Genomic DNA, 24,519 nt, shown 5'->3' on the forward strand with positions numbered 1-24,519 from the left:
TGTGAATGAATGTGTATATATATACACGACTTATAAGACAAAATATACTGCAGAACTATAAATAGAAAAAGAATATTTGATATTTACAAGCACTCCTAGTAAACTGTAAATTTGCCAGCTCTGTAGAACACGAATACAGGAAAAATCATACCAATATAACAATAGTTTTTACAAAAATCTAATGCTGTAATATGATCCATAATTGTAAACAATTTAATCTGCTATCTGGGATTATAAAGGGTTGTGTACAGATAATGGAAGGATGAAATGTAAGGTAATTTACAAACTACTAAATTTATACAAATGTTGAAATTTACAGTTTATAGGCACTACCTGTATGTATGTATATTTGTATATATATATATTTTATATATACATGTAAAACTAAAAATATATAAGCGTGTATAATTATAGAGTATATGTATAAATTACATGCATACACACATAGTATACAGTATACTACAGTCTTAACACATATGTCACTGACCAAATTTAAATGTTTGCATTTCCATTTTTATAATTACTGGAGCAGAGAGAGCCAAATGTTGAAAAATTAAGTCATGTACATTTTCTTAATATCAGAATACAAAAAAAGTATATAACTTCAACACACATTTTCTATGCACCCACATACTCGACAATTTTGGTTATCATATTAGTAGTGCAAAACCTTTGTGTAAGTTCATCAGCATTCTGATACCCACAGTGATGAACTAGGGACATTTTTTTTTTAATGGGGGGGGGGGGGGGGGGGGGGGGGGGGGGGGGGGTGGGGGGGGGGGGGGGGGGGGGAGGGGGGGGGAGGTTATACTGACACTGAACTGATAGTTAACGACCAAGCTGTGCATGCATGTATAGTATACAATACGTACTGTAGTATTTGGGAATTGTGAGTTACTGGTTTTTCAATTCATTTACATAGATGGATAACTCAGATCATCGAAGCAGGAACTCATGGTAAGTAAATATTTCATTTGTGATTTATACCAAATTCATTTACTCTTTAAAGTGTGTCCTAGTAATGCAAGCACCTAATCTTAACAATACAACATACTCCCTATCTGCTAACTGAATAACATCAACTGGAAGAAGGAATTCCTCATCTACATGTTATAGTTAATGAAATGGATTACCCAGACCATTATTAAAGTAATCAGCTTAAACCTAGAACTAGAGTTGAAACTTTCTATGTTTCATAACAGATGCGAGTTAAACCACCCTGATTTGAAATAAATAATGTTCAGCAAATGTATTTCACTCTAAGATGTGGAACAGAGCTATATAAAAATTTTCTCATATTGAAATGACTTGATAAATAGTTGTTATTGCATATATCACTGGATTCTACATAAGAACATAAAAAGTGCAAGGACCCTGGAAAATATAATAAAACTAATACAAAAGCTAAAGAACCAAGGTCACAAAATACTAGATATTCATTCTAATTCTGTTGAACTGAAGTTATTAGGTCCATGAAGATTTATGCAATAAATTTAACCTGTATTCATGCATGATTATGTAGTATACATGATTATGTAGTAGTATACAAAAAGAATAAAGTACAAGTGTTTTAGAGGCAAATATATTTAATGATAAATAACTATAGATATATATAAATGTGTATATAGTTATATGCCATATATAAATATATAATTATACTGTATTGTGACCTTACCTGTAAGAGGTCATCTGTTTCCTACTATTCCTGGAAAATCAGGCTATGCTTTTAATAAAATAAAATTATTGGGTATTTCCTTCAAAATTTATAACTATATATTATTATTACTGTAACTTTATTACCATAAACATGTTAATGTGATTTTTATAGATGGCACCACTTCTTGAAATAAAGAAAATAAACCATTTACGCAAGACTGTCTCAGACAACCTGGCCTTGATATGATAACTTTAAAATTAAATGCTCTACTAAAGGACCAATTTTAAAAGACAACCAAACCATAGTGATGATCAGCCATTTTTAATGTAGAAAAATCTTGGTGGCTGAGAAGCACAAACTACTAACCTACCAGAGATTATAGGTTTCCAACAAGAATGATGACCAAATGACTGTGTTTAGGGGAGGATGCATGTGAGCAGGGTTGGTAGCTAGTAACTAGCAGCATGAAATCCCATATGGGACTTAACAACAGTAATTGCTTTGAATGCATCATATAGATACAGTACTGTTAACTTTTCTCCCAATCCTCAATCTCCTGATGCCTGCTCCTCCCCTAAAGCCATCTCCTCATTGGGACTCGACATACTTGAGTTTTCTCCTTCTGTCACATCATCCATCGAGCCACCTTTCTTCTCTTTCACGGCATCATCTCCATTGTCATCTTCATCCTCATCCTCCTCTTCATCGTTCTGCATCAGTTTTCTAGCAAGTTTGACAGCATAGAATTCATTGTAGTGCTTCTTCCTTTTCATTTCAAATATTTTTCTTTTCTCTGCAATTACAAATAATTCCGTCATACAACATGCTTTCAGACACAATAGTTGTTTATGTTAGCAGATATACTTGAATCACAAGTTACAAAATTGCCAAGAGAATAAATAATAGGGTAGTTTATGCAGATCGTCAGGTTAAAATTCTTGCCTCCTAGGGCTGTCTATCATGGAAAAATCATGCCTGTAAATTGCAACTAAAATAATTTTGATTAGACACCCCAAAGCTTGACCATAACTTGAAGCCTATTCTTGCCGTTAGCATCGTTAACAGCGCTGAAAAAATGCCTAAAGATCAAATCGCTGTAAGTTGGTGGCGCTTAAGGCGACGCTGCACTGTACCACTATTATTATTACTTGAATATTTGAACCAAACTAAAATTCAATAAACTGCAATCTTGAAAAGTAAATTCACTACACAAGCCCAGCCTAGTACAGTATAATCTACCAAAAACAAAATTTACTAATTCACTATACAAGCATAGCCTGTACAGTATAATCTACCAAAAATGAAATTTACTAAAACCTATTTTTATTTTTTCATTTATTTATTTAACATGAAGAAGAATTACAGACTACACACAAAAAGAGATTAGTCTACTGTTATCTGGGCTAACAAAAATGCAACTTTGTATGATACACAAGATATATAATGAAATAGTTTTCTGGGGACAAGATTTCAAGGGTCACATGCAAAGTGTGAATGGATCGGAGCATATGCAAGTAGATATGGTAAGACATTTGAGAAATGAGGTAGTTGCACATGTCAAAAGGATAGGACTCTGAGGGGAGTAAAAATATCAGATTTCTGAAAGTATTGTTTTTACAATAATGTACTTGGCTGCTTGGCCTTCCTAATGTTAAATAACTTCTCTTAAAGAATGTTAAGGCTGCTGAAGTTTATGGTTCCTGAAAATGTAGGGAACTCAAACAATATTTTACCATAAGGTTAAAAATAATCTAAGTGTGACATACAGACAGAGTCAAATTTCCCTTGATGCACACCTATGCATGGTGGTCAACCTTTGTATATGTACTGTATCAAAACATATCCAGGCTACAAGTCTGGATATGCATAACATATCCAGGTTCCTTCCACTATGCAGGTGGTAGAGCCAATGGTTCATCTTCATTGGTTAATACTAAATTCTTTTTGTCAGAGTTTCTTAAGTGTTATTGACCTTTTTCTTTTCATCCATTCACTTTGGTGTCCCCACTTTATACCTATCATTTGTACACAATGACCAAGGACAAGCTTTTCAAGTATATAAATACAACTCTAACAGTTAGTGATCTGTTCAACGTGTTTATAGTATTAACAATTCAAGAGAATTTTAAGTGTATTACTAATCATCTTACCCCTCTCTTCTGGAGAAATATCTTCATCTTCACTTTCCAACTCCTGTTCCACTTCAATGAGAGCCTTGGGAAGTTCTGAGCCACCTAGCTGAATCCTGAAAAATAAAAATTAAATCCCAACCTGTTCATGTCTTTTGATGAACACAGAATGAAAAAAATTATGCCATTTGTTTATAGCACAGCTTTATTACACTTGGAAACATCTGCTATGTTGACATGCTATCAGTTCAAATGGAACAAGCCAAATTGTTAAATCCATGGTGATTCGTCACGGATACCCTTTCAGAAAACAATTTAACGTGCCATCCACAATTATAGTAGTATCACCATGCTAACAATTTCACCAATTTTACCAAGCTTATCACTACCAGAATAAAATACTGTACCAAATTGTACTTCCTAGTACTTATTATAATGTTTATTATATGTTAATAAAATATTCAAACTTCCACTCACTACCAGCATCTGCATCAGTTTTAAACAGAACTAAACTTACACTGACAAACCATTAAACTTGTGTATATGATAGTGATCAATCCCTTCAGATTTATATATAGGTAGTACATGTAGTGATGTGCTGCATAACAATCTGAACTAAGATGGCTCCATATAAGATTTTAATGGAACTGGAAAAAATCTGACTAGCAACCCGTAACTGTTGTAAGGATGCAATCGCACCTTGTGCTTCTCATGTTTTGTTGACAATAAATCTACTGCAATGCCACTTGCATAACAGCACAGCACACACAAACATGTACTGTACAGTTCAAAACAATTGATAGTAATAATACACACCGGTCAAGTGCAAGTACCAACTACAAGATTTTTCACTATTTAGCAGAGTACTAGTATATCATACGAAAAAAAAAAAAAAAAATTACAGTAAAACTCTTGTGAGCATCAAAAATACTGTATTGTGTCCACCAAATCTGTAAAAATAGCAATTTGATAATAAAATAAAGTTGTTCATATGCACAACAAACCTTTGGTCTGAACAGTAGGATAAATCTTCTGGTGCCAGCTGGAAAGCAGTTAAAAGCAATAAAAAAAATTGTAACTGCAAGGAACTGTGGGATCTGGCATCCAATGTGTAGTTGAGGTGGAAGCGAGTCTTGACGTCTTGTTCAGGGCCAGTCAGAATTTTCAGTCTCATCTCTTTCCCCATTAGGGGGGGGGGGGGGGGGGGGGGGGGGGGGGGGGTGGGGGGGGGGGGGGGGGGGGGGGGAGCTGGTGGTTGTAAGGCTCACTCCCTTCCCTATTATCATAAGACATCTCTGATGAGTAGCATATGTTGGAGATGGCTTGATGCAGGTGAGCGTTGCACCCATACTGTTACAGCACTTTTTATGTTCTTTAAAACATACAATCTGCTTCTCAGTAGCTTCAACGCCTCTCTCCAGGAAGATGAGTGAAGAATAGTGACAAAGCCATTTCTTGTGGCTAACATGGTTTGTTGCTTGAACAGACAGTTCTTTTTGACTTCCATTATGCAATGAACCTGGACAAGTTTCATTACATTTAAACCCAGTAAACTGAGTGTTAGATATCCACATATCTAACATCTCAAAGGCTTAAGTCCTTTTCTTTAGAATTCTCATTTCTCAGAATAATAATCAGGTTTGCCAAACCTCCCGTCAGTTCAGGATTCTCATACCTCCCTCCAAGTGTGAGTCTAGCCTACTGTTAAGACCGAAGGTTTGTTCAGCGTATGAACAAATGACAAATTTTGCTTTTTTATAGCTAAAAAACCTGAGGTCTTAACACTGACTGCCCACCTCTAGCCACCCCTCTTATGTTTCATCCTGGATTGGAAGAAAGACTGATGCGTCACTGGATTGAAGCACAGTCTCTGACTCCCTTCTGCCTCAATTACGCATCGGATGCCAGATGCCACAAATTCCTTGCATTTACAATTTTTTATTGTTTTTCACCGGTTTCCAGCATATCGACGTGTTGTCGATTGTACGGCAGAAAACAGACTGAAGCTGTTAGCTACGTGTTGCTCCCATGCACCTGTGCAGTGGGTGGGGCCTGTCACCTCCCCACTGCAACTCATGTGTAGCAACAAAATTTAGAATTTAGAGAATGATGTGTGGTAAGTTACTTGTGTAAAATCATAATTGTTCTTGTGCCCAATTTTATCTATTTTATTTGTTAATATCTCCCAAGCATGCAAAATAAAGTCCTAATGATGCCCGTAAAAAGGTAAGAAATTAATGACCTGGAAGCCAAGATACAAGTGACTAAGCACTACAAAGATATTAAATCAGTGTTCTATGTGTATTCAAATTTTCTGCTAATGAGAGTAACCTAGGTGTACAGTAAAGCTTATGCATGTGAAGTCTGGTGTAACTGCATAGTGTGGTAACAGTGTACAATTTGCCCAAAGTACAATACAATGGTACAACTAGGAACAGCCTCCACACCCACTCACCTCTCAATGGAGTCTCCATTCCCATTCCCGCAATCTTCATTGATGGCAAGTGCCCTAATACAAGTGTACCACAATTTTTATCTTTATTTTGGTACTTTGAACTGCTTTCATCTTTTGCTTATCAAATATTTTACAGTTCTATGCAATCAAGTATATCTGTGATAGCAGAAGTCTGTAAATACCATACAAACTAGTCTAGTCTGTACAATCTAAGTTTGTAAAAGGTTATACAACATCCAAATCATGTTACATGTTTTAACAGAACATATTGATTACTAAATCCTTTTTAATATCATCATTAATATATATTACAGAACACTATCAGCATTTCTTAAATGCGATTGAAATACTGAATTAACCCTGGCATAAAATATAACAATAAAGTAGTTCCTTCACTGGAATGGCTATAATTCAACAAAATGTACTGCATTAAAATTTAAGTACATGTTCACAAGCAATTATCTCCCAAAGAAAATTCATATGAAAGCAAACATTTTTAACACTAATATTCTTCTAAATTGGAACTCAAGTTTTTTTTTTTTTTTCTAAGGCTACAAGCCATGGCTGGAATGTTCAGACTTGGCACCAGTGTTCACTGGCATGTTTTACATCAGGAAACTTTAAGAATTACAAAGGAACTTCTTGTAGCTCTCATTCAGTAACAATACTGTAACTAAATTTAAATGGTTGTTTCTATCAGACCACAACGACTCATAATTCAAAATAATACTCATCTAAGACTAACATTTAAGATAAAATCTCATTCCAGACCTACTTCCCAATAGATGTAATAAACTCGCAAAGATAAAATAAATCTGTATCATGCTAGTATATATAACTTTTTGCTTCATACACTGCAGCACTTACTTCTTTGCAAGAAGGTCAGCATCCAAACCATCATTCTCATCTCCCGAGTCACCTTCGTTATAATGGCTAAAGGGAGTTTTAGGTTCCTCTATCTTCATGTGACCATAGTCTTTGTCCTTTGGATGTAAAGTAGCCAATATGTTCATTTCGTCCCATTTTGTCTCTTTCCTGGAAAGATATAACCATTTCAGTAACTTTTCACTAAACTAATCAAGATGAAATTTTTTTTTCTTACAAATAAAAACATTTTTTCAAACTCACCAAACATCAGAACCCAATTTGTAGTCAAAATACCAACAATCCACCTTAATCGCTGGACATGTGTACCAGACAACCATTCCCCCCCACCACCACAAATAGCTAAAATCTACAAATATTGGATACCTCTCTAAAAATGCTTAGAACTACTACTTTGTTAGTTCAAACACAAGAAATCCCCTCTAAAAATGCTTATACCTAAATATTTTAATAGTTTTATCACAAAAAGTGCATTTTGTCATGAAACAAATATGAAAATACAGTAATTAGTGAATATTTCTCAGTGAAAAGTACTGCGAATAGGCGAAATTTCCACAAATAATGGGTAGATATGATCCATAGAGAAACCCACGAATAGCAGAGTCCATGAATTTTGTGAATCCAAATATGGGGGGGGGGGGGGGGGGGGGGGGGGGGTTCATTGTTATATATACATATTCATGTCCAGTAGACTATGGAAATCAAGGAGATAAGCATGGTTGATGGTGAGTGACACCTTTGGTCCACAGGCAAGTAATAATTAACTTCCTTCTTCACATAGGTAGATTGACATTGAGAATGAGTGGATGGGGTTGAGCACTTACATGTTTGGTGGTTTGCATGAAAATTTTATATTATGAAAACTATCATTGTTTTATTACAAAGCCACATATCATATGAAAGTTGGGAAAAAAGTTAAGAACTTGAGAGTCACAGATTTGCAAAGGTTCAATGGATCCAGTGAAGCACCCAAGAGACTACAGTAGTATATGTATTAGTTAGGAACTACAGCTCATTAGTATTCTTATGGGGTACTGTTAGTAGCTAGAAGTTTATACTTGGTAGAAATCAACAACCCACTCTGGCAAGCCACACAAGCTCATAATATCACCAGACCATGCCTTTTGTAGATGAATGACATATGAACAAGGTGATGGTTAAAATGATGATGAGGAAGACTCCACTACATCATCTGCTGGTAGCTGAATATGCCCCACCTATTCCAACAGTCCCAACAAGTTTAAAACCCATCCCTAGGTGTATAATTACTCCATGGTGAAAACCAGAAATGTAAAATGATGCATCAAGGTCAGTCTACCTGTGTTCTAAATATTGGTCATCTCAACATTCTTCTTGAAGGCTAAAGAAAATGAGAAGCCTTTGATGTCAGAAACCTTTGCATATGTTTGACAGATTACCTGATTCAGCTAGAAACAAGACAAATTGCAGGCAGTTCCCGGTTATTGGCGGGGGTTCCGTTCTGACGGCTTGACGATGTGAAAATTGGCGCTTATCCGGTTAATGGCGCCTCTGTTGGGTATGTATCATGCCAGTACTCTATTATTGGCGCCAATAACCGGACGTCGCCAATTTTCAGCACTAGAAAAGTGCCATAAAACTGGGTCGCCATTAACTGGGGACTGCCTTAAACAGAAAGTAGTATTTTTCCTAACATACAAACCAACCACCTGTGAATAGGATATCCTTAGGCGCCCATGCGCAGACAGCTATGATACTCGCTTACAGGTGTAGCACTAGCTAGTCAAGGTGTACCCAGGACCTCGTACCCTCAATTTGTTCTTAGACATTGAAGCCTTTAACATGCTTTTTCATACGCTCCGAGTATTTGCAGCTCGCTTTGTGAACGTTGAAACTGCCTTTCCCATTTTCTTAAATACAGTGGTACCTCGACATACGAAATTAATCCGTTCCGAGGCTGCCTTTGTAACCTGAGCTTTTCATATCTTGAACCGCATTTTACATGTAAATGGCCTAATTCGTTCCAAGGCCTACAAAAACACCCCAGTAAATGATATTTCCAGGCTTACAACACATGTTCTAGGATTACGACGCCAATCCGACGGAAGAAATATGACTCCAAAAAGACAAAATACTGTACATACTTGAGTAATATTCAACTGCATGTAATGTTCAACCCCATTTTTACTGCATATATTAGGACTTTAGCATATGTCCCTTAGCAATAAGCCTAGCCTATGTTAGTAGTTGCTACTGTAGCCTAGTCTATGATTCTGACATCTAAACCTAAGAAGCTAAAAGCTTAGAATATGCCAATATAATGTATAAATAATCAGTATGTACTCATTTCAAATAATTATTAATTACTCATTAACTATAATACACAAACAAACAAATAAAAAAGCTTCCAACCTTTGGTTTACGTTCAGCACTTACGAGTACCGAACGACCGCCAAGCAACCACTTTTCCTAGCAAACAGTAAGTAAAAATAAATTTTCATTATCTCTCTTCAACTAATGAAACTACCGAACAGTATAATAACCATTTATTTCTATTCTTTATTCTATCTTTACCTCATGGAGATACCGAGTTATTGACAGCTATAAGGAAAAAAATAATATTAAAACAGAAGAATTCTAGAAAATATTTGTTGGCTTCGATGATAGCAGTCTGATTTATTTTATATTTCATGATATCTAATTCACAATATTTTTTATTAAATGTATTGCATGTACTCATTTAAATAATTATCAAGGAACCATTAACTATAATAAACAAACAAACAAACAAAAAATCTCCCAACCTTTTGTTTACATTCAGCACTTACGAGTACTGAACGATCGCCAAGCAACCACTTTCACCTAGCACACAGTACAGTAATCAAATTTTCATTATCTCTCTTCAACTACTGAAACTACCAAACAGTATAATAACCATTCATTTCTATTCTTTATTCTATCTTTACCTAATGTTTTTTTTTTTTATTAAATGTATTGCATGAATAAGTTTTTCAATTTACAGCATCCTTTTACCAATAGAATACATAGAGCACATGGGGTGGATGCTGACCAATAGGAGAGCAGGATCTTACGGCGGTGACTGGCATCAGGAACCAATGAGAGAGTGGGAGGATGGTGGCGAGTCTACTCAGTTGGCGGTGCGCAAGTTTTAAAATTGTTCTCGGTGGTCTGGGCGAATCTCAGGACTTTACAGCAACAACCTTTCGTAACTTGAACTATTTTCGTACGTAGAGCCCAAAAAATCTTTGTATTTGCTTTCAAAACTCAAATTTTTCGTAAGTTGTGCCTTTCGTATGTCGAGGTACCACTGTATTAGTGAACAGTGTTGTGTTTTTCCCTATACGTATTCCTTATCTGAAGGAGGTAGTAGTTCAATGCTACCTTACATCACGAGATTTCAAGTGACTGGGAATTTTTGCTAGTCAATGTGATTTGGTCAGGGTTCCATGTATTAGTGATAGTCTGTTTTTCTCCCCAAATGTGTATATCTCTGCTGTGATTTCACATAGTATTTTACTTCGAGTGCTGCTAGTGCATTTTTCAGCCAGTCACGAATGTGGAAAGTTTTTGTCTCCACTCGATGTTAACCTGCATTCTGTGTGTTCTAAGTGCAGGGGACAAGACTGTTCTCGAACTCTGACTTGACGAGAATACAAATCTTGGACCACTTCGTAATTTTTTGGAGACATGCATCCTACAATGGTGTGTACACAGGAAGTCTACAATTATCACCTCTTGTACCCTACAGGTGGTAGTAGATGACTCTTAATGGGTTAATGGAAATGGAATATAAAATTTAGGTCAGAGGCCAAGCCCAAGCCCTGGGACCTGTGAGGTCATTCAGTGCTGAAAGGAAAATAGAGTAAAAAGGTTTGAAAACAACTGTTAGAAGAGGGAGGGAATGAGAGTGAACAGAGGTACAACAAAAGGAATGAATGGAGTTGTGGCTATGGGCCAAAGGGATGCTGCAAAGAACCTTCAGTGCAGAGTAAGGTGTACCAACAACACTACCCCCTATGGGACCTTAATGGGTAAAGTATGTACTACTCTTAAGTGGTAGACATCATATCCCTGACAATAAAATGGGCAATGGTACAGTCCTAGTTTTGGCAACTTTCAGGAGCAAGGACATACCCAAATAAGTTCAACCTCTGATATGAATAACTCATCCTGACAGGACATGGGCAACACTAAAATTCCCCAAAATGCAAAGGGTGACAGGAAGCAGCTTTCATGGACAACAAATAAGGGATAACTTTTAAAGCAGTTTATGGAGGACTAAGATGAGGCCCCATTTAGGCAAAATGATCAACACGAGATAAACTCCTCAAAGTGGTGAAGACTTTTCTCAAATCCACATCAACAGTTATTTCAATGACCCCAAGGTCCACTACTTGTAAGAGCTGCCCTGTAACCTACAAGTGAGGAAAAAGAAGTTTCTGTAGGTGTATAAAGTAGGATTTGTAAGATTTCTATTGTTGTATAGACATGGATCAAGGTATGATAGTGAAACTATAAAAGATTTTCTCAGTTTGCAAATAAAGCTTTAAATATATTAGGCATCAAATGGCATAACGAGTGAGAAGATGCCATAAAGAAAACTACATAAGTCTCATGTACAGATAAGATAATGATGAATGGATGATAAGAGACGGCTTGGAATAACTTGTCTGCATCACCCTACAAAGAACAATTCATTAACGTGTCACCTAAGTTGCTGTGGGCAACATTAGAGTTGGAGATCCAGACCTAATTGGATGAGAACTAGGAGACAGATGGCAGGAGATGGATGGAGATTTGTGTAAGATAAAGCACAGACTGACACCAGTAGTGTTACATAATGCAAGATGCAATGATGTTGAATTCTGTGATTGAAGATGCAGTAACTTCTTTGGATTATACATGCTTTTTTCTAATATTTCTTTGCAATAATTGACATACTGCCATAAAAACTAAAACCAACAGCAACCCATGGATATATTTATGAGCAAATAGGAAACAAAAAGATGTCATGGGAGGAAGAGAAACACAACATGCCTCCTTGAAGTCAAGATCACAACTAACTCATGAGCCACTACTTCCTTGATCTGAGCCAGCCTAAATATTGCCATTAGCGAATTTAAGAGCTATAGAATTAATGGATCTCTTGGGAATTACCGAACTCTTCCCCGTCCGATTCCCCCAAATGGATGGCGTGTAATATTGATGCTCATCGTAAATGAATCTGTCCACCACCGAAAACCCGTCATTGCTATTCGTACGAGGGCATCCATTCATTAAGGGTTAACAGTATGATTCTAAAACTTTAATTACAGTGTTCTTCGGCCCTTGCCCTGGCTACTAATAATTTCTTTTAAACGAGACCTAGGCTGTGTAGGCAGTCAAAATAGTAAAAAGCCTGATCACAAAATAATTAGCATAGGCCTAGCCTAATCACATACTGGACATTTCTTTACTACACAATTTGCCTTCACTTAGTATAAACAGGCCTACTTTAGCCTAGTGGTTCTGACTTACTGGTATCTACGACTATCCCATAGACGTTTGAAAATTCATAACAGCCAAGAATGGCCCTACGTAATGAAAACTAGGTAAGCTACCAGCCGTGCCTTTAAGGCCTATTAGGCAACACCAAGGTAATCATTTGGCAAATACCTATCACTATGGGTGCCACTACTATAGCCTAGGTAGTAACTACTAGTATTCATAACCACAAATGAAAAAGATATAAAAATATGGGGAATAGCCCTACCTAGTAGCTAATGGACCAAAGCATACCAAAAACAACATATGGCTACTGAAATATGCTTAAATACGCCTAGGCCTAGGCTATGTCACCAACAAGTTTGGGAGGCTGGGATACGTGTACAATTAGGGATAAATCTGAGCCTAAATTTAGACTCCAAATTACATTCGATCCGTCATACGAGCTCCCTTGGGCTACCTAAATAATGGATTTTCCATCAAATATAGAATAGGCTAGGAAAGAAGCATTTTTTCCTTTAGCCTAGCAATACTATACTAGGTAGTAAGTTGGTAGGCTGAGATACGATCTCAATTATCAAGTCTAGGTTTAAATTTTCCTACTCCAATCTATATAAGAGCCTTCAATGTATAGTCTATCAAGCCTAAATATGAGATTCTGCATCAAATAGAGAGAGAACTTTAACTTTAGCCACCGTAAACATCCTTTAGACCTGACCTCATTCGCTCAGGAAATGAGAGGTGGGCCCAGCCTCATAGGCCTAGCAAGATGCACGTAACATAGGTACCTAGGTAACTTATAATTAAAATCTATGTCTGCGGAGCGAGAAAATGGCACAAATGGAGCAATTACGTCATACATGGTTTCCTTTCGGACTTAGGGAGGAAGCCCGAAGATATATTATTAATCGGGGCGAATGGATAGGTAGGGCTTCCTCTCCCTGACGGAGGAGCTCGGCCTGGAACCCACCCGACGCATTAGGCCTATCCGACGACACCGCCTTGACGGGAAGAACCAATTCTCCTTTTTAACTTACTCTCGCGGTCTCCCGTTGCCTTCGAAACTCGAGGAATTCTTAAGTATGCCCTTCCTGGGCTGCTTGTGCAGATTGTCGGCCATTGCCTCCGCTGGTGTCACTAACAGTGACGACTATTGGTCAGTGGTCGGTAGAGCGACTAATCATATGATTGCTCTCAATGTCCCTCTCGGGGCGCCGGATTTAAATGGCCCCTTTGCGTTTCCTTTACGACACAACGACGTTCTGGTTTCCTTGCGCCTTTATTTGACGACGTAACGCTATTTTATAGAGTTTTCCGATTAGAAAAGTAAACGGTCAGACTATTTCGCAATGATCGGTAGAGCGACTAATCATATGCTTGCTCTCAATGCCCTCTGGGGGCGCCGGATTTAAATGGCCCTTTTGCATTTCCTTTGCGACATAACGACATTTCATATATTTTTTCAATTAGAAAAGTAACTGCTCAGGACGTTTCGCCTATTAGTGACAGACAAAAGCTATGTTTTATTCTATAATGCTTCTGAACGGCCCTTTTGCGTTTCCTGGCGCCTTTTCTTTGCGACATGACGACATATTGTCGATATTTTCAATTAGAAATGTAAATGCTTAGGATATTTCGCCTACTGGTGATTGACTAAAGATAAGCTTTATTCTATAATTGGCTGAACTGGTCGATTTGACAGTTTTGACAAGGAGATTTACTGGTTTTGGTTTACTACGCCCCGACTGGTTTATTCGCGTGGAGTTGGCTGCGTTCCGTACAGATATATTGTTTAGATTTAATCTAAACACTTAATTTTTATAAATAATCAATTAATTTGTGAACTGTATTTGATCAAATGATTTATATAGAGTTACAGCTTACTGCTTATTTGTCTATAAATTATTTTCAAGCTTTTCTACATGGATATCTTAAAGACTCATTGACTTTTATTTGCAAATAATGACACTGTTCGTTTAGGAAGCAAACTTGTGCAAATCGGATGCTCATAATGCGAAGTTGCGAACAGACAAGCAAAGCATGTGTGTGTGTCTTACGGTAGAAAGTAAAACATTAAGGTAGAAACAAATAAACATTATTTGAATAATGAAACATATTACCCATTGACCTTTGTTTTTCGTGCTCAGTGTATCTTACGTTCATTACTTATTCTCTGCAATGTTCTATAAATAACCGAGAGCTAGAAAGGGACCGGGCAAAATATGCTGTAACCTTGCCGCCTCTAAATGTCACGCGTGGGTCAAACTCAGACATAGACTTTTGATAACGCATATGCCCGACAATTAAATACAGTCTGAATGTAAATCGGTTAAATTCTATGGTAAATACGCCATTTGCAAGAGAAAAACGTATCCAAGACGGTAAAAACAACGTTAAATTTAGCTTTTAAAGTACGAGCGACCCATAAAAGGTCAGATATGATCTGTGGGAGGAATATGAAATAGCATGACTCACCCCTTGCGTAATGCTAATTCCTTTCACTATCAGGCGATAGCTTACAGCTGCCTATCGCCTTTCCAAATAGACTCATATTGTTCAGGGTGCATTATTTCAGCTTTTTGTGTAGTTCAGACTGGATGAAATAGATATATGGTTATCATGATCAAAAGTATTCTGTCAGGCACAAAATCCATGCAAAAGAGATGAAATCGATCTAGTGCTTGCAATCCGTCTGACACGGTCAAAAGGATAAATCGATGCCAGAAACTATAAGTGGGTGTGGTTGCGAAACTCCTCAAGCATCTAAATATTAAATCAAAGCAGCATTTGACTGCATTGTCCTTGAAAGGTATAACTGGTAAGTGCGACTCTTGTCTAGCTCGGCCTTATATGAACCTCTCCTAATACCGAACCTCTCCAGAAAAGGGCTGTAGAATGAGTATAAATTACGTTCTCTCGCTTGCTCTCATATATATATATATATATATATATATATATATATATATATATATATCTATATATTATCAGATGAGTAACAGAAGTTAGCATTTATGGAAGCTAAAATAAAGATGCATAACTATATTTTTGTTGAGCCAACTCACCTTGAAATAAGTTAAGTGTCGCTTAAATCAAATGAAATAGGAACAAAAAAGGCTGAAACTAACGAAATTATCTATTTTAGAGTTTATGTAAAAACCGCAACATTTATATATATATATATATATATATATATATATATATATATATATATAGTATATATATATATATATATATATATATATATATATATATATATACATAAATACATACATATGCACGTAAGTGCATTCTCAACGAACTGGAATGTATGAGAAATTTACACTGATCGATGAATCTCTCTCTCTCTGTGTGTGTGTGTGTGTGTGTGTGTGTGTGTCCATTTCTCTCGTTTAATTGTACGTGTCGTCGAACGGGTCTATCACTTTCAAATAGAAACGAGGTGTTTTTAAAAGTGAAAAAACGAAGGAATACATGAATGTTTTAAAAGGTTTAAGCAACATTTACATTCCTTTCTTCTCTCGGGACACGGCATAACTCGCCCATGCCCAGCTATTGGCAATAGGGGCATCGTGACGTTAGCAACCCCATACCCTGAATAAATCTATAACAAAGCAAGAAGGTAAATCGTCCTGAGCAACTCACTGTATGCGGGATCGTTAAATAAAGTCATTTACGTTTATTCAAATAAAACTGAATGTCCCGAAGTGGAACCCAGATTCGAGAATCAACCAGAGCATCGTGAATCATAAATGTGCGAGCTAAGAATCAATACTCGTTGTGGAACGGTAAGCAAAATGTCATAACCCAGAAACGAACGAACTCAAGCACAGAATAATCGGAGTGAGAAACAACACAAAACCATCGCTTGTCCAGTCTTCGTCGAATGAGGGGTTAGGCTCATGAAATCAGATGTCGTTCCCACTCTTATTAAGACGGTAATACTTTTCAGATTATCAAAGATTTCCGTTAAGTATTTTACCCTAAATTAACAGCAACTATTCCTTGACAGAGTGGATACGGTTCCCCTTGACGGGAAATGAATCATTAATTACTTAAATGTATTAATCTTGTAATTGCTTACCCAGTTAATAAGATAAAATAATTATAAAAGAAGTATCTACTCATTAACTGTAAATATGAAGCACTAACATTGACAATAGTAGTGGCATTTATAACTCCAATTAATTTTCAATGGGTCTGTGTCAATTCTCTATAATGTTTTGAAGAATTATTTTGTAGTATACTCTCTGTGAAGCAGACAATGGGAAACATCGCAGTCATGACGTCATTCCTTCGGAATCACGCCAGAAAGGTATGCTAATAATTCTGAGAAATGCATTCACTCCAGGCATATATGCATGCGTCCATTTTTACTATTTTATCCAACAAGAGACATTCCAAGTATAATAATGTATCACGATGTTTCGTATTCTTTTGTTTTAACTTTTCAAAGGCACTTTCTGCTTGCTTGGTGTGATGAGAGAGAGAGAGAGAGAGAGAGAGAGAGAGAGAGAGAGAGAGAGAGAGAGAGAGAGAGAGAGAGAGAGAGAGAGAGAGAGAGCGCAAATCTTAACAGGACGTACAAAGAAAATATCTTCTAACTTCCATGCCTACAGAGGTTACACTATGTCAACGAGTTTATGAGATTCACTTAATTCTGTCTATTTATTATTGTTTATTTTCGAATCATTGAAACAATAAGTGACATTTCCTTCGTACGGTTCATATATATATATATATATATATATATATATATATATATATATATATATATATATATATATATATTATATATATATGTGTGTGGTGTGTGTGTGTGTGTGTGTGTGTGTGTGTGTGTGTGTGTGTGTGTGTGTGTGTGTGTGTGTGTATAAAAATGTTCTGTTTTTCTTCCCGTACTGCTGTTCAGGAATTAAATACACGATACTGACTGACTCGATAAAGGCTTACGGTAATTATAAATCATTTGAATAACAGCACTCCATGCTAAGTTACGCAATGTGGGCAGATTACAACAGATTCAGACGGCCAGAATAAAAGTTGTTATGTGACTTGTGTTATCTTTTGTTTATTTTATTTAAACTTTTTTATGCGCTCTACCTACATTTGATAACGTTGCCACAATCGCGGGATTTCATAAAACAATATTTGTGTTTCATCCAAGTGGAGATTTCCTCATTCCTTGTGTGACTATTTTCTTTCATAAGTCACAAATCACGATTCCTTTTAGACAAAGTACAAGTTGAAGTTGGAATTACAGTCAATTTGAACGTAATCTAGTGATAGCTCCTGGTTCCTCGATGCTCTCTCTCTACTGCTCCAAACCTTGGTCACTTCTCGAGTAGGCGTAAAGCGTTGGTACTGCACTTACTGAAAGTTCATCCTTATTTACTATAACCAGCATTAACAACACTTCCTTTGTACTGCATACGTTTCTGATACTCCCATTTTAGTTACAGTTCTTGTAACTTCCATTGTAAATGTTGTTTCTCTATCCTCTTCCTTTTCTTTTTTTAAATGTTCATCACCGGACACAGACACTCAAATACAAGTTCTGTTGTTACTTCTTTTTGCCTACATAACCGACAGTGCTAGTCTTAATTCTTTCATTTAATGTTACATTTTAGTTCTAGCATATTTAGCCGAGCCTGTATCATTTTGTTGCTGGCTCTCTTGTTCGGTACTTAATTCACCTATATGGTTCTTTCTTCCTCTCCAAACATTAAACCTCGGCTTATGTCATCTTTTCACCTCTAATATTCTTTTCAGTTTCCTTGACAATCCAATCTCTTATTTTGTTATTGAACCTGGAACTTTTATTTTTGAACTATTTCCCATTTTATTGCCATTATCTTTGAACAGATGATACACTTATGGGGTGACTTCCTTTCTATTAATTTCCTGGTTCCTGGTTCATAAACACTCCTCCCAAACACAGTTGCGGCCACACTATGTTTGTGTTAGGTGCAGAACTATTCAACGTTGAGCAGTTTTATTTTATAGTTTTTGTTTTTACTACTGTTATATATTACTTCAACTAACACTGATTTCCCTTCCTATTTTATCAATATCGGTCAATCAACTCTAGATTACTAGGGCCTTTCTTCTTCATATATAAGATCTATAGATCTTGAGGACCTTATTTTGTTATCTTGAATAATTCGAAGGTCGACGGATATCAGCATCCCTCTCCGTGTGTGTTGTTACTATGCTGTTGTAGCTATTTTAAAACCACTGACAGCCATTCTTTTGGCAAGTATTTTGTATCGTTGACAGATTTAGGCTAGATTTAATGTAAATAACTTGGCTTCAACCATAGGACCAACAAAGTTTAGACATCGTATGTAGGGTTCATTTGACTACAGTTTGTGTTGATGTACCTGGTGTTTATGATTTAATTTATACACTAGGCAATGTCTCTGTTTAGCTGAGGGTAACGTAATAAAGTCATGAAAGTCAGTGTATAAAACTGAAAATAGCCTAGCTTAACGTAGCCTCTCCAATGGAGCGACTTCTTCAGCATTACTAGGTAGTACTAGGTAGTAGGTAGGGAGGTAGCTAGCTAGTACCTCCTACTACCATTGCTGTAGGCTGTAACAAGTTCTTTTGTTGGTTAACACACGACTAATGTTTTTTCATGTTGTTAACCTTGTGTTTTGACCTTGTTGGGACATAGGTAGCTTTACCTACCACTTACGTAGGTATGGTACTGTTTTATTTCTCCGTGTTACTAGGCTAATTTTCACTCAGCCAATTCGTCGACATAGGTAAAAAGAGAAAGAATAAATGAGGGACCTTGCCCTATTGGAGAAACAGGAGATTTTGTTTGGGAAAAGACATAATTAGTGAATAGCCTAGTGCCAGGCTAGCAGCATTAGCTATTATGTGAAGTATGCCCAAAGGCCAGGAGAGTTTAGTGTCTTAGCCTATAAATAAAAAATAACAAGAATATTATTATACAGTAAATAGGAACAAGGATAGGCTAAAGGGATAACTGAAAATCGGAAGTTATCTATCATAACAAGGTAACCTACCCTAACCTATTTTACTTAAGACACAACAGCCTGCGTGACCAAGGTAGATAAAGATCTTTCACTTAGATATAAAAAATTACATTTACTGAAAATTTAACTTGCAAACCTTAAAACTGTTCCTGACTACCAGAATAATATGCCAAGGGGTATATCCAGTGCTTGACTTGAAAGACAACAAAACTTATACTAAATATTTAACTCCCCTGTCCTTAATCTTTGTCCTAGTTTTGAGATTACCAGTGTAAAAGAGGAACTGCTTTTACATCTCCAGATAGGTTAAAAACATCTGTTTTCATTATATGAGCATAAACCAAAATTAATCCTTTGAAGTGTTGGGCATAAGTAGCTGTTTATGGTATAGAATACAGCAGAAAAAACTGCTGCAATTACGTATTATTTTTTATTTCTTGATGCTATGTCATTAGGATTTGTGATATGTAAGTTACATTGCCTTGCATTACCTCAAACAGCCCCAAGCTAGAAAGTGACTGATTTTTGCTGAACCTGTTGGTATATAGCATAGAGTGTCATGCTCTTTGTTTGCGTTCATGTTAAAGTGTTCAGGTAGGTCAGTTTAAAACTTGAAATCCTAAATTGGGCTATACAAGGACAGAGTTTTTTACTGGCTTCAATTTCATTTTTAGAATTTAATTGTCTTTTGAAGTGAAAAGTACTTCCAGTAAAAATTTATATAAATGCAGCATTAAGTTGTTACTTTTTACTTTTAATAGTTAACTAATGGTTAGGTTTGTTTTTTGTTACATTTTCAGTATGGTAATGTATTCTGTAGGACCTAGCCTTCTGAGCATTGTCAGTGAGCTTTTGGCAGTTATGGAAACACCCACACTAGGGGAGTAATCCATGTCTTCTGTTGTCTATACCAGGCACGTGGGAACTGAATTATAATCTTGTTAAAGATATACAGTTTTTGGAGGTCTTGCCTGGGGTCTCCTTATCAAGTCTATTTGAGGAATGCAATGCCAGCCCCCCACCTTACACACATCCACACTTTTTGGTAGCCATTGTTTTGTTATCAAATCTTAGCGACAATTTGCTGTCACTGGCAAAGGTACAAGATTCTTTTATAGGTGAACCTTTTTAATCAAAGATACAAGGTTTTCATGTATGTGTTCCTTTTTAATCAAGATACAAGATTCTGGTGTAGTTGGTCCTCTTTCTCCAGAGTACTACATGCAGTATATACTTAGCATTTTATAGTTAGCCTGACCACCAAATCACACTTCCAGTGTATCATTAGATTTGCCCAAAAAATTTGCAGATAAATGAAGGGTGAGAATAGAAGGAAGACAAAGGTAAAGCAGTTGGATAGTTGGGAGCAGACCAAGGGGGAACTGATGAGAAGTTAAAGTAGAAAAACACACACTTGGACAAAGCACACAGTAGTCAGTGTACAAAGTTAATTATTCTTTCTGAAGCCTATGACCCATGTCAAGATAGATAAGTGATGACAGATGGTTATGAAATTTATTATGTTAAGCAAAGAATTTCTCTTTATCCTTACAGATATACTGCCTTGTTTTAAATGTGATAACAACAAGATGACTTCTATAGTGGCAGCTAAAGCGGCTTTGCGGAAGGAGGTGAAGACTATTATAGACTTGCTGAGTGTTGAAGAAAAATGTAGACAATCAAAGATAGTTCAAGAAAAGCTATTTGAAAATGCCATTTATAAGCAAAGCAAGAGAATATCTTTGTTTTTGAACATGGATGATGAAATAGTGACAGAACCCATTCTGATGAATGCCTTGGAGTCAGAAAAAGCATGTTATATACCAAGGTAAGTTACACAGTACCCAGAAAGATGTCTATAATTTACTGTATTTTTTTAGCATTCCAAAAAATTTCTTTCCAATTTTTTTTGTAAAAGTGTGAAAGAAGAAGACAAAAGGGTTTTTTTCTGATTAGGTTCATGTATTTACAATTATAAATGATAATCCATTTAAAATCTTTCAGATATGATAGCAAGAGTAACCACATGGATATGGTTCGACTGAAAAGCTGGAATGAGTATGTATCTCTTCCTGTTACCAAGTGGAATATTAAACAGCCCAGCCTAAGTCAAGAATGTGAAGAGGCATTGTCTTCTGGAGGCCTTGACCTTATTTTAGTGCCAGGATTGGCATTTACAAGTCAGGGGCACAGGTAATTTGAAATGTATTTTGATTTGCATAGTATGACATGTTAATTTCCTATTTTGTTTAAGCTCTTCCCTTCATCCCATATTTCATATTAGCCAGTGAAGTGTTTGAATGCAGTATTTTGAAAGAATTCTGTATACTTTGCATTTATGTATATACCATGAAACATTATAAATCTTGATTTTGGCATTCAGACAACTTATGGTCGGTTAATAAATAAATTTGGATTTAGAAACGGAGGTCAGTCCACTCGGCACACAGTTCTGTGGTTGAGAATCAAATGGATTTTGGCTTAATCTAAGTGAAATTTTTCTGTATACTGTATAACTCAAATGTAAAACATACAACTCTTCTATGCGACAGCCATGATTGCATTCCCTTTGGCAGAACAAAAGTGGTTGCTTATTTTTATTTTGCAGAATTAAGTGGTTGCTAATTTTTATTTACCTTTTTGCTGTACTAACTAAGTTGCTGGTGCATTTTCGACATGGTCTTAAGCGAGGTTACATTTTGCTGATCTTGTGTTTTTCAAAGTTAGCAAGCTTATGGGGTGCAGTATAGGTATTCTTCTTTCATATATAAACTACAGTAGATTGTTGTATACTTATAGTGTTAGCTAGCGTACACGTTTAGCATTATTCTTTTGTTTTGTCTTCTCATGTATTCTTCATTGTGACATCTTTATATGATTATGTATAAGGGTCCTTTAAATGTTTGAGGCGTTTTGTTCTTTGCATGAGTAAATAGGACATTTGAGGGCAGTTTTTTTTTCTCCAAACACTATTTGAGGGCTTTGGTGAAGTTTGGTCGTTGTTCTGTTTATCATGTACTGTATTCTCTTTATTTCTATCTCAGCAGTTTCCATCTCAAATTTATTCTCTTCACTCAAGTAAATGAGAGACCTCACTGATACTTGACTGTGCAACTGGAGAATGAAGCCTGAAGCCTTTTTTTTTTTTTTTTTTTTTTTTTTTTTTTTTTTTTTTTTTTTTTTTTTGCATTCCATTGGGCAGTGATTTTTCCAGTTGGCCTTATATTTTTTCTCTATCTGAGATCTTTCTATTGACTTAGTTAATACTCCATGTAAGTCATTCTTTTCGCTTAGGTGTTGCCTTGCCTTCTTTGGAACCTTGTCCATTTCCATCACTCTTATCACCTTTTTTTGTATTGTATGATCCATGAGATTTTGCCAACCCCTTTGCCTATGTAATTATTTGTTGCATTTTTGGAAGCTCAGGGTGTGTATATATTGAGTATTTGCTTCTGTGAGATGGGACAGCTTGCTTTGAGTAAACTTTAAATATCAAGTACCACTACAGTATTTCCTGCACTTAGCTGCCATTGCTCATTCATTAGTTCATTTTGAATGTTATTCCTTATTATTATCATGAAAGCAATGCATTATTTAATGTTTCATATAAAAAGAATTATGATTTCCTTGCTACCTATATGTATTGCATCTGTCAAAACAGTGCTTTGTTGCTATTGACTGGAATTTGCAAATATGCAGATCTTAGGCTTTGTATTCCACTACAGCAGAGAAAGGATAAGATAAAAAATTTAGAAAATTGCTGAATTCTGTGAAGATATACTGTTATTTGTATTAAGTGTATTTAAGACAAAACAGATAAATTTGATTTAGGATGAAATTGAACTGGTTGAGCCATGAAATTGAACGAGTTGAGCAAGGGACTAATTATTCAGTGCAGTTGATTTAATAATTTGTGGTGGAATTGCTTAATTAAAAGGAGCATAGCAGTTTTTGTTGTTGTGAAGTTGGTCCCACAACAGCGAAGGAGTTAGAGGCATTGACAGTTCTTTTATTGTGATTCAGCTACAAAAATCAGTAACATCCTAGTTTGTATAGTAAATAGTCTAGAACACTGTGTCCTTTTTTCATACAGGTTTATAGTTTAAATTTGATGTTTCATTTTGGTGCACTGTGGTACAGTGTACTTAAATACAAAATTCATTGCCATTAATTACTTTAATAGCTCTGGGTGATGGTCAATTTTCTACATGTATTGGACCCACAATAACTGCCAATACAGTACAATTTATTCTCCATTTCAGGATGGGAAGGGGTCGTGGATATTACGACACTTACCTGGCAAAGTGTAAAGCTGCCATGCCTTCCATGCCACATACAATTGCCTTAGCTTTCAAGGAGCAGTTATTGTCGCACATTCCTACAGATGATAAAGACATGGTAATTGATGTTGTCTTAACAGCTTAGGAATGGTCTTCTTTAATACTGATCTGTGATACTTTACTCTTGTTATACTGTTGTTATTAATTAAATTTTGTAAACTTTTTGAGTGATTTTCCATCTGTATTATAAAATGTACTTCCTTCTATTGATATGCTGTGGTTTGAAGCTTGCATATGGTTTGAATAGCTGCCTTGTAGAAATAATATAAACTTGAATTATTGTGGCCAAAAAAAAAAAAAAATTTTTATACTGAGTTGATAACTTCAAGGGAAAGAACATACAACCAAATATGCTGTTAATATCCCATTTAGTGTTGATCTCAAAATTATTTATGAACAATCTGTCATTGGAATTACCAATAAAAATACTTAAGCAGTGTTGTGAAGTACAAAACTGTTTATGACAATCTCTGGTTTATACAGAGAGAGATTGTATATTTAATGTTGTAACTGAAACTGATGAAGGAGTTGGAAAAACAGGAGGAACAGAAAATGTGTTCATTAC

The 24,519-nt window shown here is 36.0% G+C and overlaps 2 protein-coding genes across 8 annotated transcripts; one reads left to right on the top strand and one right to left on the bottom strand.

Moving 5' to 3' along the window:
* Positions 1–793: 793 nt before the first annotated feature.
* On the bottom strand, positions 794–13,959 carry LOC135207913 (protein phosphatase inhibitor 2-like). 2 transcript variants are annotated; one of them, XM_064239849.1, is made up of 4 exons: positions 13,648–13,959; positions 7,109–7,276; positions 3,808–3,902; positions 794–2,450 (listed from the first exon to the last, which is right to left on the bottom strand). In XM_064239849.1, exons 1-4 carry the CDS (start codon positions 13,728–13,730, stop codon positions 2,206–2,208), a joined length of 591 nt encoding a protein of 196 aa, XP_064095919.1. In that variant the 5' UTR covers positions 13,731–13,959; the 3' UTR covers positions 794–2,205. The 2 variants fall into 2 exon arrangements, with proteins under 2 accessions (XP_064095919.1, XP_064095921.1); XM_064239851.1 differs by lacking the exon at positions 13,648–13,959 and adding an exon at positions 9,680–9,706.
* A 4,587-nt stretch (positions 13,960–18,546) lies between these two features.
* LOC135207914 (5-formyltetrahydrofolate cyclo-ligase-like) lies at positions 18,547–24,118 on the top strand. 6 transcript variants are annotated; one of them, XM_064239852.1, is made up of 4 exons: positions 18,547–18,574; positions 21,169–21,442; positions 21,619–21,807; positions 23,877–24,118. In XM_064239852.1, exons 1-4 carry the CDS (start codon positions 18,562–18,564, stop codon positions 24,037–24,039), a joined length of 639 nt encoding a protein of 212 aa, XP_064095922.1. In that variant the 5' UTR covers positions 18,547–18,561; the 3' UTR covers positions 24,040–24,118. The 6 variants fall into 6 exon arrangements, with proteins under 6 accessions (XP_064095922.1, XP_064095924.1, XP_064095923.1 ...); XM_064239854.1 differs by lacking the exon at positions 18,547–18,574 and adding an exon at positions 18,679–18,803; XM_064239853.1 differs by lacking the exon at positions 18,547–18,574 and adding an exon at positions 18,704–18,862.
* Positions 24,119–24,519: the final 401 nt, after the last annotated feature.

Source organism: Macrobrachium nipponense, chromosome 34 (assembly GCF_015104395.2).
Source record: "Macrobrachium nipponense isolate FS-2020 chromosome 34, ASM1510439v2, whole genome shotgun sequence".
Classification (NCBI taxonomy): domain Eukaryota; kingdom Metazoa; phylum Arthropoda; class Malacostraca; order Decapoda; family Palaemonidae; genus Macrobrachium; species Macrobrachium nipponense.